The sequence below is a fragment of the Mrakia frigida genome (genome assembly GCF_051309035.1).
Source record: "Mrakia frigida strain ATCC 22029 unplaced genomic scaffold BDY24scaffold_32, whole genome shotgun sequence".
Lineage (NCBI taxonomy): Eukaryota > Fungi > Basidiomycota > Tremellomycetes > Cystofilobasidiales > Mrakiaceae > Mrakia > Mrakia frigida.
The window spans coordinates 87,294-103,581 of NW_027481249.1; the positions used below are offsets into that span (position 1 = coordinate 87,294).

Genomic DNA, 16,288 nt, shown 5'->3' on the forward strand with positions numbered 1-16,288 from the left:
ATCTCACTGATAAACTTCACCCTGATGTTGCATTCTTTTCGCTTGCTCTCAAAAATTTTCACTTTTTCATCAGGATACCAAGGTCAAGCGCGTGTTGGACCACCGGTCTCTTCTCCCTTTCCACCCGAGCTCAAGTCTTCCTCCTTTCGCCCTTCCCTCTTCTCTCCTTCAACCATCACCATCCCCAAACTTCAACAAGAAGTTCCAATCCCCCCCATGCGATGATCCCTCGACCCCATCGACTTCTTACATCTTCCCTCTTCTATCAGAAACCCTCGTTCCCTCTCAAGCCATCCTCCTCTCGAATGTTCGCCCTTTCGACTCCTCAACGAGCTCCTGGTGCCAAACCTCGCACCTTCGACGAAACCAGGAACCTTCCTCGACTCCCCATCCCTACCCTTCAATCCAGTCTCGACAGATACGTCACCAGCTTGAGACCTTTCCTGCTCGAGAGCGGAGAACTCGACCAGGGGCTTGAGCAGAGGAGGGAGCTCGCCAGATCGTTCGCTGAGGATGGATTGGGAACCAAGCTTCAGGCGAGGCTCAAAGGTAAATTCTAGCCCCCGACATTTTGTGATGGGGAAGTCTGCTGAGCTCTCGAAGCTCGTCTAAAGTCGGACCGAGTTTATGAGGCATCTTGGTAGACAAGGAGGAGGGAGAGACAGAGATCACCGAACCATCGCAACCCGAGCTCGACCCGCCCTGCCTTTCTTCTTTTCCTGAAGGAAAGGGCAGAATCGCGAGATGCGATGAGCCAGGTCGGGGTCGTTCAAGAAGATCTCTATTAGCTTCTCAAAGACCTGGTTTCCAGGACTGACTCTTCTCTTCGTTCTTCCCGTCTCCGCAGACCTCGACGAGATCTCCCCTCACAACTGGCTCGACGACACTCTCTGGCTCAAGAAGGCTTACCATGAGTGGAGGGTTCCCCTTCTCATCAACTCCAACTGGTTCGTCGTCCTCGCCTATCTTCAAGCTCAGAGTCGACACAGTCCCCTCGGGTCGAGTCTTCCTGCAACTCCAGCTCCATTTCTCCCTCGCATCGGCTTTCCTCGTCGATAACGAAGCTTTGGAATCTGTCAACTGACTCATTATTTTATGTCCACAGGTGGCTCCTTTTCCGAAACGATCCAACCGTTCCAGCGCCCATCGTCGCCGTCGAGGAGCAAGGAGACGGAGGAGTCTTCGCTGCTGGCAAGGGTCTTTCTCGAGGAAACGGAGACGCTCACGGGAAGGCAGAGTTCACAGAGTGGCAGGTTAGGAGAGCGGCTTGGTTGACGGCGAGGTTCTTGAACTTCAAGGCGAGAATCGAGAGGTGATTTGGGTCAAACTTCGACGCGTCCGTTCGTTCTTTCCTTCGTCGAGCTGACCAGACGCGTCCTTTCCAAAACCAGTGGAGACATCCTCCCCGATAGCTCGAAAGCTGGACCTCTCGACATGTACCAGTACACTCGTCCGTCATCCCCTCTGCTCTGTTCGTTCATCTCTCGAAGCTCTCAGTCAACTGACTTCTTCTCACTCTCGTTTTTCCAGGACTCTTCAACCTCTCCCGACTCCCTCTTCCTGCGTGCGATGGATCTTCGCTTCTCCCTCCCCTCGAGAAAGGCCGACATCTCTCCGTCCTCATCCGAGACTTCATCTACGAAGTCGAAGTGCTGGATCCCTCGACCCTGGACGTTCTTCCTCCCGACGTGATCGAGCAGCGACTTTGGGGAGCTGTTGAGGACGCGATTTCCAGAAAGGACGAGCCTTTGAGGATCGGAGTGATGACCTCTGATGGAAGAGACGAGTGGTGTGTCGTGAGTGTTCTTTCTGCCTCGTCCTTTCGCCTCCCTCTCTCGACACCTTTTGTTCGACCTTCTGCTGACGCTATCTCCTTCTCGTTTCTTTTACCAGAACCGAGAACATCTCCTCTCCGTCTCGCCATCGGACAAGAATCGAAAGGTCTTCGAGTCGATCAACCACTCCCTCTTCGCTCTCTCCCTCGACTCGCACACCCTCCCTCCCGCTCAAGCTCCCTCCGTCTCAGCCAACCTCCTCAAGGCCTCGGTCGATGCTCACGTCCAGAACTGCTCTTCTGGAGGCCTCACTCCTAGGAACCGATGGATGGACAAGGCTCTCAGCATTTTCGTCGAGACGAACGCTAGAGGTGAGTCGGACCGAGAAACGCTGCTCGGCGCGTTTTGCCCTCCTCGGATTCAACGTCGACTGACTTGATCTCGGTTTCTTTCATCCAGCTGGAATGATGGGAGAGCACTCTCCGTAAGCCATCGATCTTCTCTTGTCTTCGTTCGCTGGCGAGGCACATCGAGGAAGATAAACTGACGCGTTTCTCCCTCTTCCTTGTAAAGTTGCGATGCCCTCCTCCCCTCTCTCGTTATCGACTGTTCGTCCTTCTCCCCTTCGATTCATCTCATCCTCCCACCACCTCACTGACCCGTCTTTCTCCTTCCTTCTACAGACGCCATCGCCGAACCCATCTCCCTCGAGACCTTCCCTCCTCACCCTTGCCCTCCCTCCTCGACCGGCTGGTCTCGACTGGACTGGGACGTCCCTTCCTCCGCTCGAGCCGACGTCGAAGCTCGAATCGACGCTGCTGAGCAAAGAGGGATCGCCGTCATCGCCGACTCGGAGCCTTCGCAACTTCACTTCGAGGAGTTTGGAACCGACTGGATCAAGGCTCATGGTTCGTCTCTTCTCTCGCTTCCCTGGGCTAAAACAGCAGATTAGACGAAGGACTTCCTTCGAGTCTGGTCAAACCCAGCTTTTCTACCCGTTGATTTGGTTTCCTTTCCACCTCCCTTCACCAGCCAAAGTCGCCCCCGACGCGTTCATCCAACAGGTCCTTCAGATCGCCTACCACGCCGACCAAGGTCAATTCTCAGCGACCTACGAGACCGCGTCTACGAGGATGTTTGCTCACGGCCGAACGGAAGTCATTCGATCGTTCAGTGAGGATGCGAGGGCTTTGGTGCTTGCTTTGGAGGACGCGTCGAGTTCGGTGAGCATTTCTCTCCTCAAGCTTCCGTTTTTCGAGCCGTCTCGTGTTTCTGACCCGTTTCGGGGATTGATCTTTTTTCGCAGTCAGCAACTCGCTACCAACTCCTCGTTCAAGCCTGCAAGACTCATTCGGCTTGTTAGTCCCTCTTCTCCTGACCCCCCCTCTTTCTCCCTCAACCCACCTCACTGACCCTTCCCTCCCTCTCCCTCTTCTCTCCCTTCAGTGACCCGAGACTCCTCCTCCGGCAAAGGATCCGACCGACACCTCTTCGGGCTCAAGCTCATGCTCCAGCCAGGGGAAACCCACCCTCTGTTCGAGGACGAGCTCTTCGCGAGGAGTGCGGAGTGGAAGCTCTCGACGAGTTCGTTGGGGAGCGGGGAGAGATTCAGGGGGACTGGGTGAGTGGCCTTCGAGGTCGAAGAAGTAGGAAGGATTCATACTAACATCTTTTTCTTCGTGGACGTGAACGTTCGTAGATTCGGGACGGTCTGGCCAGAGTTCGTCTTTCATCTCCCTCCCTCCGACCTCCCACCCTCTCCCTCCTCCCCTTCTCTTCCCTCGCCAAACCCCCAACTAACCCCCCTTCCTCCCCTCCCTCCCCCTCTTCTCCGTCCCTCGTTTTCGTTATCTAGCGGCTACGGAATCAACTACACGGCTGCCAAAGGTCGGATCCAGTTCGGGATCGAGTCCAAGAAGTCGGCTCCCAACACGTCGACCCATCGATTCAAGCAGCACGTGCACGATGCGTTGACGGGGTTGAAGAGAGTTTGCGAGGAGGGAGCGGGTGCGGGTGGGGAGCAGAAGGCGAGGTTGTAAGGGGCGGGAAGGAGGAGGGCGGGAGAGGGGATGGATGGACGGATGGATTTCGACGACTTGATTTTGGAGTGCTGCTCGGAAGAGAGGGGAAAGCACCGTTGTTCCGGTTCCGAGTTTGAGCGAGGCCTGTTAGGGAAGGATATCCGAGCTCCTCTCGAAGAAAGGACGAGAGGAAGTGGGAGACAGACAGAGGGCTGAAAGTCGAGGTCAACCTTCGTTGGCCTCCTCCCCTTCTCCTCTTCGAAGAAAGCTAGCTGGACGAGAAAGGGTCATGAATAGGCGTTAATTAAGCTGGTAGCGTTTTGGTACAATGTATTCGACGGAGATCTACAAAACCGAGAAGCCAAAACGAATGAGCTCAAGCTCTTCGAAGGGAAGGAAGGGAGTCGTCGAGCTCACGAGGTTTGGTTTGCGGTTCGAGCGAGGATCAGAGCTTGATCTTGAGGAGTTTCGCCCAAGGGTCTTCTACGAAGGATTCTGTGTCGTCGTCGTAACAAGTCAACAGAAGCGTTGGTGATTAGAGATTCGAGGGAGAGGAAGAAGAAGAAGGAGGGAGAGGTGAGCTCGAAGAACGAACCTTTGAAGAACCCCTCCTGATTCCCTCCCGAAGGTCCATCGTATCTCGGTCGCTGGTAAAAGTGAACACGAGGGGAGCGTACATGAGCGTACTGTGTATATGAGAGAGAGAGGAAGGTGAAAGAACTGACCTTGTTCTGATGATCTCCTCCTCCTCCCATGCTTCCTCCCCTTCCTCCTCCTCGCATCATCCCTCCTCCTCCTCGCGCACCCCTGCCACCGTTGTTGAACCCACCTCTCTGCCCTCCTCTTCCTCGATCGCCACCTCCTCCTCCTCCTCTGCTGAATCCACCTCTCGAGTTGAAGTTCTGGTTCTGCTGGTTATTTGGCCGAGAGGGAAGCTGAGAGGAGGAAGCCTGCGAGTTCTGTTGCTGTTGAGGTTGTTGGGGTCTTGGAGTAGGTTTTGGTTTCTCTACTTTGCTGAAGGACATGGGAAGCCCGAGGGAGGCAAAGTCGTCCATCTTTGGAGAGGAGAGGAAGGGAAAAAAGGGAAAGAAGAAGGGTTGGATGGAGGTCTGAGGGAGGTCTGGCTCGTGATCAGTTTCCCTTCCTTTCGTTCTGTTTCCTGAATTTGTTTGTTTCTCGTTTCGGTTTAACCTCCAACCATCACAAACCTTTAAGAACTACTCTTTCGCCAACGGTCTCTCTCTTTCAACCCTCTCGCTCTCTTCTTATACCTCGCTTTCCTCTCTAGTAGCACAACGAACAAAGCCGACCGACCATCCTCCCCGCCCTCTCTCGTTTCCCCGCCCTCTTCTTCTCTCTCTCTCTCGTCTTCCCTTCCTTCCTTCTTAAGTTCGTACGGATCCTCTTCTACAGTCCAAACAAACGACTAACGACTCCTTCTTCTTCTTCTCAGCTTCCCTCGTTTTGATCTCCCATGGCGCCCTCCCTCGTTGAAGCAGCTTCAGCCCTCGGCTCAAAGCTCAGAGGAGCAAACGAATCAGAGCTCACAAGATGGAGAAGAACTTTCGACAAGTACGCGAGGAGGGAGGTGGAGGGTGTCAGGTGAGTTCTGTCTTTCCGTCTCTGTCTCTCTGGCTGGAAGAGAAGGAAGGAAGGAGGGAGAGGAGCGAGACGGACATCCGGTTCTCGGGAGGAGTCGCCGTGCGCTTTCGAACGGGCGAAGAGGGAGGGAAATTTTGCTTTCTTTGGAGCTGAGAGACATCTGGGAGGGAGTGGGAAGGTCTATACTGTGTTCTAGCAGCGCTGGAACGAATCGGAACAACGGACAACCAGCCTGTGTTGAGAAGGAAGGAAACGCACGAGCTGACCTCGAGTTTCTCCTTCCTTCCCTCTCTCTTTTCCTTTTCCCCCCATTATCTCCCTCCTCGTTGCCAACAGATACCTGGACGAGGAATCCTTCATCAACGCTATCGCCCCAGACGACAACTCTTCGAAAATTCGGAGAGATCAATACGGAGTCCGTGAGTAGCAGCACCATCTCTTTCATGACTCGAACCTACCTCCGCGCTAGCTCACCGTTGCTCTCTCCCTCTCTCTCTGTTTCTTCCTCGACCTCTAGTCTTCAGAGTCGCAGATCTCTCGAAACGAGGTCTCGTTTCCTTCGAGGATTTCACAGTCTTTGAATCGTTGCTCAAGGTGCGTTCCTCCCTCCCTCCCTCCTTCTCGTCGTTCAGCCCGCGTGAGCTCGAAGCTCGAGAGTCGCTCGTCTGACCTTGCTCTCCTACCTCTTCGGATACTTTGCTGATTTCGTTCGTACAGAGACCCGATGCAGACCACAAGATTGCCTTCACCTACTTCGACGTCGACGGCTCGGGAACCATCAGCTTCGACGAGTTCAAGTCTACTTTCTCGGCGAACATCGCGTCAGTTCTGAAGATCTCCATCTTTCTCCCGTCTCTCTCCTCCTCCCGACTGACCTTTGCTTCCTCGACTTGACGACAGACCCGATGCGATACCCTTCAACTTCGATTCGGACTGGGTGAAGCTTTACATTGGGAAGACCAACACTCTCGGATGTGAGTCGTCTTGAATTTCTCGAGTGAAGAAGGAAGAGGGCTGACCTTTCCCGAACGCGTCCTTTCTTGACTCGGTTTTATCTCGCAGACGTCGAGTTCACTCAGATGATGAAGGGTCTGCAAGGGGAAAGACTTCGTCAGGCGTTCCGATTCTTTGACAAGTCTGGGACGGGGTATATCTCGCCGCAGGACTTTCAGAGGATCATCATGGTTCGTCTCCGTCGCCCCGTCGCTGCTTTTGTCCTCCAACCTCCCTCCAACCCCCCTCCACCCACTCCTCTACCTTCTTCTCTCTCGAGCTAACTTGGATCTTCTTCCCGTCCTTCATCCCAGGAAATCGCCCGCCACAAACTCTCCGACTCAGTCCTCGAACGACTCCCGACCCTCTGCCTCCTCTCCCCAGGTCAAAAGGTATCCTACTCAGAATGCGTGGCTTTCCTCAACGTGCTCAGGGAGATGGATACCGTTGAGAGGATCATCAGGGATGGTGAGTGGCCGTCCTCAATCCGCACGCGTGTTTGTTCGAAGACGAGTCGGGCTGATCAGACGCGTCTCCTCTCCCTTCCCTCCCATTCCGTTCGATCCCTCAGCCGTGGCCAAATCCAAAGACGGAAGGATCGACGTAGATGATTTTCTGGATACCGCTTCAGCCGAATCTGTTTGTCCTCGTCCCTCTGTCCCTCCCTCCCTCCCTCTCTTCGCCCTCGCACGAACTGACGACTTTCGTTCGGTTTCGCCCCTGACTCGCAGAGATACACCATGTTCACACCTCTGGAAGCCAACCTCGTCTGGCACTTCGCTTCTCGAGGAACAGGAGGGAGGTCGAGGCTCGTGCTGGATGACTTTAGAGCTTTGTTGGATGAAAAGGTGAGCCCGCTGTTTCTCCTTTCGTTTCGCCTGGACTCGAGTTTTTCGAGCTCTCCGGTGTGCTCGAGCTTACGCTGACGAGAAAACGCTTTGATCTCGACGCGTCACAGTGGATGCCTCCCCAAGCTTTGGAGGATCAACAACAGGAGAGTTCGATGTCGACGTTGCACACGATCGCTTCGAAAGTGTACGGGTTCTTCCTGGGTGGGATCGGAGGTGGAGCTGGAGCGTTCGTCGTTTAGTGAGTCCCAAATTTCCAACTCACACTTCCCTCTCCACTCGAAGACGCGTTTTCTTTCGAGCTCGCTGACCTTTCTCTCCCTTTTTTTTCCTTCGACGCGTCTCCTCGAATCAGCCCGATGTGAGTCTACCCTCCTGTCTTTTCCCCTTCCCTTTCCCTCCCTTCGTACTAACACAAGCTCGTCCCTTTCCTCCTTCGCAGCGACATGGTCAAAACCCGTCTCCAAAACCAACGGTCCACCGTCGTCGGAGAAGTCCTCTACAAGAACTGGCTCGACTGCTGCAAGAAAATCTTCCGGAACGAAGGAGGAGTGGCTGGGTTCTACAAAGGGTTGTTGCCTCAGTTGATTGGGGTTGCGCCGGAGAAGGCTATCAAGGTGTGTTTGGGGTCTCGTAGGGGAGGGAGGGTGGGGAGAAGGAGCGAAGGGAGTCAAGTACTGATCACGCCGTTTCGTTCATCTTTCTCGCAGCTCACCGTCAACGACCTGATACGGAAGAAGATGACCGATCCGGATACGGGAAGAATCAGTTTGACAGCCGAGTTGATCGCTGGTGGGACGGCTGGAGCGATGCAGGTTGTGCGTTCTTTCGTCTCTCTTTTCTCTCTTCTCGTTCCTCGCTCCGAGCTGACCCTCCTCTTTTCCGACAACGCCCTCTTTTCAGGTCGTCACGAACCCACTAGGTTCGTCTTTTCTCCCTTCCCTCTATGCTCGATCTCGTTCGGTGACCGCTGACTTTCGTTTTGCTTCGACGCGTCCGTTTGCGTTCGCTCAGAAATCACCAAGATCCGACTCCAGATGCAAGGAGAGATGCTCAAGGAGACCGGAGCGGTCAGTAGAGGTGCTATTCACGTTGTGAGGCAGTTGGGTCTGGTGGGATTGTACAAGGGAGCGAGTGTGTGTTTGATGAGGGATCTGCCGTTTTCAATGATTTACGTGAGTTGTTTCGACTTCGGTCCTCGTTTCGTTCGTTTTGAGAAGATATTGACCGTGCGTGCACTTTGGCTTGGTGTACAGTTCACTTCCTATGGTACGTCCCACCCGTGATGGTAGAGGGAAGAAGAGGAGAGGAGAGGGAAGACGAAAGCTGATCTCGTCTTCGTTTGGTTTTTGGTCGTTTTCAGCACATCTCCGAGTACGTCATCGTTCAAGTCCTCTCTCCTTAGGTCAAACATGCTAACAGCCTTCTCCTTCGGCTTTACAGAAAGACTTCTTCGGCGAGGGAAAGAACGGCTACCAGCTCACCAACTTCCAGACCCTCCTTGCTGCTGGAGCCGGAGGAATCCCTGCTGCTTACCTTACCGTTCGTCCAACCCTTCCTCCATCGCCCCTTCAGCGGTGTGTTAACCATCTCTCTCGTTCTTTTTCGGTCTGCAGACTCCAGCGGACGTGGTGAAGACTCGGCGTTCGTCCTCGCGCTCTCGTTCTCTCACTCGACGCGTCGAAAACCTCTCCGCTGACGACCTCTCCTTCCCTTTCCTCGCTCTCGTTTGATACAGTACAAACGGAAGCCAAAGCTGGATATACCCACTACAAGGGAGTGTTCAACGCTTTCTCGGTCATCACCAAGGAGGAGGGAGTCAAGGCCTTGTTCAAGGGAGGAGTGCCGAGGATGATCAGGAGTTCACCTCAGTTCGTTCAGCTCTCTCTTCCTTCCTCCTTCTCTGGACCTGAACTGACCATCTCGTCTTCCTTCTTCCGGCGACTTCAGATTCGCTGTAACGCTGGTCGTCTACGAATGGCTCAAAGTTCACTTCCCTGTTCGTCGTTTCTGTCCCTCGCTCTCTCTTCGTCCCTTCCGCAACACCTCTCTGACTCCTTCCTCCCCTCGTTGATCGCTTCTTGCAGTACCCTTACGGAGACAACATCCCACCACCCCGACCTTCCTTCCTCTCCGGTCCCGAAGATCTCACGAGAGTCAGAGCCAGAAACGCCCTCAAAATCCTTCTTGGTGCGTCCGCTCTCTTCCTCTTCTCAGCTCATCTCATTCTTAAACTCAGCTTCCGAGCTCGTCCCCCTCCCCAACCAAACCCCATCTCGTCCCACCCTCTGTCTTCTCTTCTCTTCCTCTCGTCCTCTCGCTCTCTCCTCACCCGAGCTCGACCCAACGAAAAAAAAAAAAAAAATGATTCCTGACCTTCCTTCCCCTTCTTGCGCGTTTGATTAAAACAGACTGCCATGAAGACTTTGGACGAACGACGCTGAGACCTCAGGGAGGAGGAGGGTGGTTGGCTGGGAAACCGCTGCCGAAGGGTTCGCAGGTGTTGGCTTGAGAACGACGGGAGGGAGAGAGGAGGGGTAGCACTTTAGCATTGAGCGTGTAGGATTGAGAGAGGAGGGAACTTGGATATGGGTCTGGACTTCTTTTTGGATTAATATATACGTTAACGGGTTTGGATTTGGGTGTAGGGAGAGAAGGAGAGGGAAGAGAGAGAGAGAGAGAGAGTACATAGACGACGACGAGAGACGAACGCGGTTTCGTTCGAGAAGGCCAGATCGGCCTTCAACTCCAAAGCAATTTCCCTACACAGCTCGTCTACACGTACTAGAGGGATCTCATCTTCCTTCGCTTATTTCACTGCTGTCCCAAAGGGGAAGTAGATACCAGACGGACAGCTTCGAAGGCTGCGACGACTCCCGACGCGTCGCGGTTTTCACCCCTCCTCCCTCCTTCGCTCGCCGACTCAGCAGCAGTTCCGTCCCCGGCCCTTTTTCGACTCCACACATCCCTCGAGTCAAGAACATGCCGAACCAAGGAGGTCGGGAGAAGGAAGGGAAGAAAAAAAAGAACGGGGGAAAGCTTGAAATTGCCATGGCTAGTCTAGCTGATCGACGCGAAGAAGCGCCTATAGTTCGCTTTTCTTCGTGCGCAAAAATGCCGTCGTCGACCTTCTCGGTCAAGCCGACGAAGGAAGATCAAGCACACACGCACACCACTTTTACTTTGCTAGAACCTCCTCCTGAGCAAACGATGGGGTTTGGTAGAGCTGCTACGGTTCAGGGAGGGAGGGGAAGGCGAGGCTCGACGCGTCGTCTCTCTTTCTTCCCTCCTTTCGCTTGATCGAATCCCCAAAAGGGAAAGGGGTGTTCTGGTCAGGCTTGCTCGGCACCGAGCAAGCACTACTATAGAGATCCTGAGTCGGGATGAGCTGAGCTTGGAACGAACCCAACCTTCCGAGAAAGAAAAAAACAAGCTCAACCTTTTCCCGTTCGAGCCCCCTCGCTCTGAAACAAGCCTTCATCTATAGGAAGTAATACACGACATGGAAAGGTGCTCGAGCTTTCTCTCTTCAAACGAGTCCTGGATTTGGGGGGATCAAGCAAAAGAAACCTAAGAGATCGAGGAAGGAGAGAATTCAAGCTCATGAAACGACCGACCGACGTGCGCCCGTCGTCCCGTCTCGGATGGACTCTCTTGTTCGTTTTTTTCCGTTGGGGAGACGTGCTTGCCCAGCTGCGAATGATCTTCCCGCTGTCTCTCCTTCAAAGCTCTGGAAGAGGCAGGTGGAGGTTTTTGCTGACTTTCCACTGCTTCGGGGGTCGGGGAGGGAGGGGAGGGGGGAGAGGACCAACGTCCAGCGCTCCGCTCGCCAAAGATCCAAAAGAAAGCTCCTTCTCCACATGGCAGGGGGTCAAACAAGGACATGAACGGGAGAGGGGGGTTGGATATGTATCTCGCGGGGAGCGCGAGAAGCCGGACAGAAGGAGAGGAAAGGGAAGCAGAGGGCTGAACGCGTCTGGGTTTGTTTCGTTCCCGTTTTTTGAAGCTGTTTCGACCTGAGAAGCGTATAAAAGTAGACATGAGGTCATGGTGAGAAGGGGAAGGGAGCATCTTAGAAAGGGGGCTAGCAAATTGGGAGAGAAGGGAAAGGGAAAAAAAAAGAAAACGACAAATCGGAGGGTGGGGGGGATCTCCGCAACGCAGGCATCGACGACGCTCTGGGCTGAGACAACCTTCTGCTTCCTCTCTCCCTTTCGCCCCCAAACGGCTTTCCCAACCCTTTCTCTACATACAGGCTTCGACGACTTTCTACTACTCCTCCTCCTCCTTCATCTCTACTCAATTAGGAAACCAGCAACCAACTCTCCTATCGCCTCTCCTATTCCTTTAACCGAATTTCGAAGGTCGAAGACCCCCCCCCCTTTTGGCCCAAGCCCTCCTCACCTCCCTCCCCTTCTCCCCTTACGTCCACCTCCTCCTCGTCCCTCTTCCTCTACGGTCTATGTCCTCAGCCGTTCCTATCATCCGAAATCCCTCCTCCTCCTCGTCCTCGCACTCTTCTCACTCTGGATCGTCGTCCTCCTCGTCTACTACGAGCCAAGTTCAAGTGATCCCTTTCCCTTCTCGCAACCACCACTCCTCCTCCGCCTCTACGTCGATGCTCTCCCCTCCTCAAAAGACGACTCCGATCCCTCTTCCGGACAGAAGAACTTCCAACTCGGGACCTGGATCGTACGGTAACTCGCTCGCAAAGAGTCTCCGGATGGGTTCCTACATGGGATCCTACGGAGGAGGAGTCGGACTGGGTTCCTTCGAGGAGAGGATGAAGCTCGGAAGCTGGAAGGGAAAGTTCCTCGGGATGGAAGCAGGTCAACCCTGGTCTTCTAGCATAGAGTGAGTTCCTTTCCTTCATCCGTCCTTAACGAGCTTGAAAGGGGTGCTATAGATTCGAACGGAGGCGATGGAGTCGTCTGAGAATGTCGAGTTGGGTCGACGCTCGCTCGTCCGTCTCAGGTGGCGTTTCCTCCCCTCAACTCTCTTTCCATCCATCCATCCCGATTTCATCCCTCGTTTCTACATCTCGAAGCTCCTCTACAAGCAGCTCTCCTATTCATATCGAAACAAAAGAAAGACAATACGCTGACCACCTTCCCTTCTCCCTCCCTCCACCCCCACCTACCTCCCTCCTCCCGCCTGACTTTCCTCCCTGTCTCAACTCGATCCTCCTTCCGACCCGTCAGCGCTCATGACTTTTCGATGGCCGCTATGTCGACCTCGATCGAGTCCAACGGAGGCTCGATGAAGATGGCCAAGAACGAAGCCGATTATGTGAGTTCATCAGGTCGATAGAGGGAGGACAGAGGGAGGAGTCTTCCGGAACGAAACCATGGCCTCATTAGCTTCGTTCGCCGACTGATCGCTTCGCTTCTTTCTCCTTTCTTTTCGTTTCCCCTATGTTTCAGTGCCAGAACTACAACTGCTGTGGGCTAGAGCTCTCGTCGATGCACGATCTGCTCGAGCACGTACGTTCCTTTCTCTCTCTCGCTCGCTTTTGGCTGTTTGGTTCGACGCTCAGTCACCCTCAGCCCACTCTCCCTCCTCCTTCCCCTTCTTCCTTTACCTTCTCTCGAGGCTGACCTTCTCCCTCCCTTCCCTTTCTTCATCGGTCTTCCTGCTTGGCGTATCTACGACTACAGTACGAAGACGTTCACGTCATCATCCTTCCTTCTCCTCAAACCCACCCAACTGGAGGAACGGCTTCGCACGACGTCGACTCGATGGACCTCGATTCAGAGCCAGCTTCCTCTTCCTCCTCGTCTTCCTCCAACAACTCCAACTCCAACTCTCCTCCTCTCAAAAGACGTCAACCCATCCCCGCTTCGGCTCCTCTCCAACTCTCGGACGTCCTCGCTCCTCCTACCGCCTCCGCCTTCGAAACCACCGTCTTCCCTGGGGGAGTCGGAGCCGCCGCCGCTGGAAGGAAGAAGACCAAGCAGGCTCTCGCTGGACGAGCCGCGTTCGTGAACGCTGGACAGGGAGGAATGGCTCCTTCGTCCGAGTGGAACTCTCCCGCTGGAAGCAAAGCTCCCTCGACCGTTTGGGAGGGCGAGTTCAAGTTCTCCAACTCCCCTTCGACTCCCGGCGTTCTTCCCTCCGTCAACAAGAACCGATCGATCCCTCCTCCTACCCCCTCGTCGTGCATCCCTCCTACCCTCCTCTTCCCTTCGTCGGCCAACCCTTCAGCCAACGCGACCGACGCAGCGACGATCCTCGCTCTCGCACAGCAAGCCGCGTCCAACTCCGCTTCTCCTTCGTCCGCTCACTCCACCCCTGGAGCCGGTCCTTCCACCCTTCACCAACACCCTACCACCATCCCAGCCCTCTCGCTCGCTCATCCCGGAGGCGTTCCTCCTCCTCCAGGCTCGGGTCAGAAGATCTTCAAGTGCCCGACGCCAGGTTGCCAGAAGTCGTACAAGCAGCAGAACGGACTCAAGTACCATCTCAAGGTCGGACAGTGCAACTTCGAGGTCCGAGACGCCGTCGAGAACGGACTCTCGGAAGCCGAAGCGGAGGAGAAGTCGAGACCGTTCGTCTGCCAGGTCGGAGGAGGTTGCACGAAGCGATACCGACAGATGAACGGACTGAGGTACCACTACCTCAACTCTGGAGCTCACGGAGCTATCGGACTCGCCCTCGTCGCTCAGGGAAAGCACGGACATCCCAAGGGACTTCCTGGAGGAGGAATGGCTCCCGGAGGAGGAGAGAACGGCTTCACCGCGACGACGGCGATGGGAGGAGTCACCACTTCCGTTGGAGGAGGAGCGGGATCGGGAGGAGTGGGAGCTGGAGTCAGTGCGATGGGAGGAATCTCGTTGGGTGGGGGTCAGGGATCTCTTTCGCAGTTGGGACGACCTGGAGCGTGGGAGCAGGCGGGAGGGAACGGAGACGAGGTGCTGTTCACGGTGGTGGAGGACGACGACGATGTGGATATGGAGATGGAGTAAGGGAGGGAAGTAGTTTCGAGCCTCGTCTGTCTCTTCACTGCTTGCTAGGAGAGGGAGGGAAGTCGTCGTTCTAGTTGGCGATGCGCGTCCTTCTCTTCTTTCACCCCAACCCTCCCTCGTTCAACTCGGTCTTCTTTGTCTTCGTCTACGGCTACCTCTTCCTCGTCAACCTGTCCTTCCCTCTCACCACTACCACCACCACTTCTACCTCCTACCCAACCCACTCCCAATCCTACCCTTCCTCTCCCTCGACACCGCCATCACAACTCGGCTAGTCACCCTTCCCTCTCCCTCCCTCCCTCCCTCCCTCCCTCCTCCGTCATCATCATCACCACAACCCACAACCCACAACCCACTCCCACGGTCGTCCTTCCTCCGTCGTTCGGCGCCACAAAAACTCAACCAACCCAACTCCTCCAACCCAAAAAAAAAAAGAACCTTCGTCTCTCCCTCGCCGCCGTTTCCCTTTCCCTCGTCGTCGTCGTCGTCGTTTATCGGGTTCACCCCCCTCGTTTCGATCCGTCTTTCTCTCTTCTTCTTTGTTTTTGGCTCCTCTTTTCCTACTCTTCTTTTTACGTCCCCCAGTCCCGTCCGTCCGTCCGTTCGTCCGTCTCTCGCTCTCGATTTTCTCTTTACCTTTACGTCTCCCGTCCTCTCTCTCTCTCCCTCCACCCCACCTCTCTCTCCCACCCTTGTGAAATCTCCACCCTCCCCTCCCCTCCCCTCTCCCCCTCTCCACACCTCCACCCTCCACCCTCCACCGGTCTACACGTTTAACGCTTCTCCGCTTTCCTTTTCCATTCTTAATTCCCCTCCCAACCCCAACCCAACCCAACCCAACCCCCCCCTTTTTCTCTCTCGTTCACTTGATCGGTCACTGCTCTACAGGGCCCTATTTTCTTTTAAACCCTTTGGTTCTCGTTTCGTGTCGCTTCTCTTTCTTTCTCTTCCTTTCTTCTTCTTCCAGCGGATCCTTTACTTTCTTCTCGTTTTTCTCGTCGTGGCTTTTTTCTTTCGGTTTTTTGTTTCGACCCCCTTTTTTTTGGAATCGATGTTTCACACTCACCTCACGCTGTTGGGTTTTGGGTGGGAAAGTTTGAGAGAGAGAGAGAGAGGAGGGGAGGGAGGGGAGGGGAGAGCGGGAAGGGAGAGGTGCGAGCGACGCGACGCGTCGAGCGAAGAGAAGGAGGGAGGGGATGGGTTGATAAAGTTGGAGCTGGAAGAGGGTGATGGAGACGCACTTTGAGAGATTCGCTTAGGTCTGGATCCGATACCGAGTGATTTTGGCGCTCTAAGCGAGAGTCGGTCGAGGCGGAGGACGAGAAAGAAGAGAAGCAAGGAGCGAGGAGGGAGCATTTCGAGCGAGCTCACCTCCCTTCACCCTTTCTTCTCCCTCTTAACCACGACTCTCGAACGAAGAAAGTTCTTCTCTCAAACCTCTCCATCTTTCCGCCGTACGATCCTGGAGCTCATCCCAACCTCAGGATCAACTCCTACATAGACCTGCCCATGTTCATCCATCCGTCCATCTTCGACCTCATCCTCTTCGACTCCGCTCCTCCTTCCGCCTCTCAGTCTCCCTCCCTTCTCCCACCTTCAAAAAGATTCTGCCAATCTCATGAGCTCTAGTACAACGACTCTTCAAGGAAAATCTCTCCACCGAGAGGAGGGAGGGAGTTGAGAGGGTCGAGAGCGACGACGCGCCGTGTGTTTTTGTTCTCGCAGCTCCTTCAGTATGCGTCCCTTTGCCTTAGACTCCTTGCCTCTCAGCGCAAGTGCATCGAGTCTCTCGGAACGTCTAGAGCTGAAGTGAGCTCAAGGGCAAACGAGTTCGAAATCGCGTTGAGACCTCGAAACCGTTCTGGGACTTGCGTCGGTCGTCTCGAGCGAATGAAGAAGAGAGACAGTCCTTAGCCTGCGAGTCATGCGAGCGATGCTGAAGGGGCAAGAGCTACATCTCTAGAGAAAGCAAAAAAATAAGATTGAAAGATAGAAGCAGACTAAAATCCAACGAAGGGAAGGCTACGAGCACGACGTCTGAACAACTCCAACCTCGACTACAGCGTAGCTCCTAGCCTCTAGTC

At 54.7% G+C, this 16,288-nt stretch overlaps 4 protein-coding genes across 4 annotated transcripts; 3 read left to right on the forward strand and 1 right to left on the reverse strand.

Annotated features, from left to right (window-relative positions):
• Positions 1-305: 305 nt before the first annotated feature.
• Positions 306-3,814, forward strand: BDY24DRAFT_343964 (choline/carnitine O-acyltransferase; the record flags this gene model as incomplete). Its single annotated transcript, XM_076637537.1, has 15 exons — positions 306-549; positions 848-947; positions 1,106-1,178; positions 1,239-1,312; positions 1,392-1,450; positions 1,531-1,796; positions 1,894-2,146; positions 2,235-2,259; positions 2,349-2,383; positions 2,459-2,683; positions 2,808-2,998; positions 3,082-3,133; positions 3,222-3,396; positions 3,475-3,495; positions 3,631-3,814. 15 exons carry the CDS (start codon positions 306-308, stop codon positions 3,812-3,814), a joined length of 1,977 nt encoding a protein of 658 aa, XP_076493687.1.
• A 251-nt stretch (positions 3,815-4,065) lies between these two features.
• On the reverse strand, positions 4,066-4,906 carry BDY24DRAFT_399332 (uncharacterized protein). Its single transcript, XM_076641813.1, has 2 exons — positions 4,522-4,906; positions 4,066-4,443 (listed from the first exon to the last, which is right to left on the reverse strand). Exons 1-2 carry the CDS (start codon positions 4,849-4,851, stop codon positions 4,210-4,212), a joined length of 564 nt encoding a protein of 187 aa, XP_076493688.1. The 5' UTR covers positions 4,852-4,906; the 3' UTR covers positions 4,066-4,209.
• Positions 4,907-4,997: 91 nt separating this feature from the next.
• On the forward strand, positions 4,998-9,870 carry AGC1 (citrin). The gene is made up of 24 exons (XM_076641814.1): positions 4,998-5,185; positions 5,250-5,398; positions 5,735-5,817; positions 5,916-5,992; positions 6,116-6,219; positions 6,299-6,372; positions 6,461-6,582; positions 6,706-6,859; positions 6,963-7,030; positions 7,123-7,239; positions 7,350-7,480; positions 7,595-7,600; positions 7,682-7,856; positions 7,950-8,057; positions 8,143-8,161; positions 8,254-8,414; positions 8,496-8,508; positions 8,603-8,613; positions 8,683-8,781; positions 8,856-8,883; positions 8,978-9,110; positions 9,190-9,238; positions 9,327-9,429; positions 9,651-9,870. Exons 2-24 carry the CDS (start codon positions 5,271-5,273, stop codon positions 9,749-9,751), a joined length of 2,064 nt encoding a protein of 687 aa, XP_076493689.1. The 5' UTR covers positions 4,998-5,185; positions 5,250-5,270; the 3' UTR covers positions 9,752-9,870.
• Positions 9,871-11,407: 1,537 nt separating this feature from the next.
• On the forward strand, positions 11,408-14,568 carry BDY24DRAFT_399340 (uncharacterized protein). Its single transcript, XM_076641815.1, has 4 exons — positions 11,408-12,093; positions 12,441-12,528; positions 12,663-12,722; positions 12,897-14,568. The coding sequence occupies exons 1-4, from the start codon at positions 11,702-11,704 to the stop codon at positions 14,202-14,204; spliced, it is 1,848 nt and encodes a 615-aa protein (XP_076493690.1). The 5' UTR covers positions 11,408-11,701; the 3' UTR covers positions 14,205-14,568.
• Positions 14,569-16,288: the final 1,720 nt, after the last annotated feature.

Bases quoted from the DNA above. Each gene is read 5' to 3' on its own strand.
- BDY24DRAFT_399332 (XM_076641813.1), bottom strand. From the start codon at position 4,851: ATGGACGACTTTGCCTCCCTCGGGCTTCCCATGTCCTTCAGCAAAGTA. The intron at 4,444-4,521 runs GTCAGTTCTTTC...CACTTTTACCAG, and splicing joins GAGGAGATCATCAGAACAAG to CGACCGAGATACGATGGACC.
- AGC1 (XM_076641814.1), top strand. From the start codon at position 5,271: ATGGCGCCCTCCCTCGTTGAAGCAGCTTCAGCCCTCGGCTCAAAGCTC. The intron at 5,993-6,115 runs GTGCGTTCCTCC...TCGTTCGTACAG, and splicing joins TCTTTGAATCGTTGCTCAAG to AGACCCGATGCAGACCACAA. The intron at 9,111-9,189 runs GTTCGTTCAGCT...CGGCGACTTCAG, and splicing joins ATGATCAGGAGTTCACCTCA to ATTCGCTGTAACGCTGGTCG.
- BDY24DRAFT_399340 (XM_076641815.1), top strand. From the start codon at position 11,702: ATGTCCTCAGCCGTTCCTATCATCCGAAATCCCTCCTCCTCCTCGTCC. The intron at 12,094-12,440 runs GTGAGTTCCTTT...CCGACCCGTCAG, and splicing joins CCCTGGTCTTCTAGCATAGA to CGCTCATGACTTTTCGATGG. The intron at 12,529-12,662 runs GTGAGTTCATCA...CCTATGTTTCAG, and splicing joins CCAAGAACGAAGCCGATTAT to TGCCAGAACTACAACTGCTG.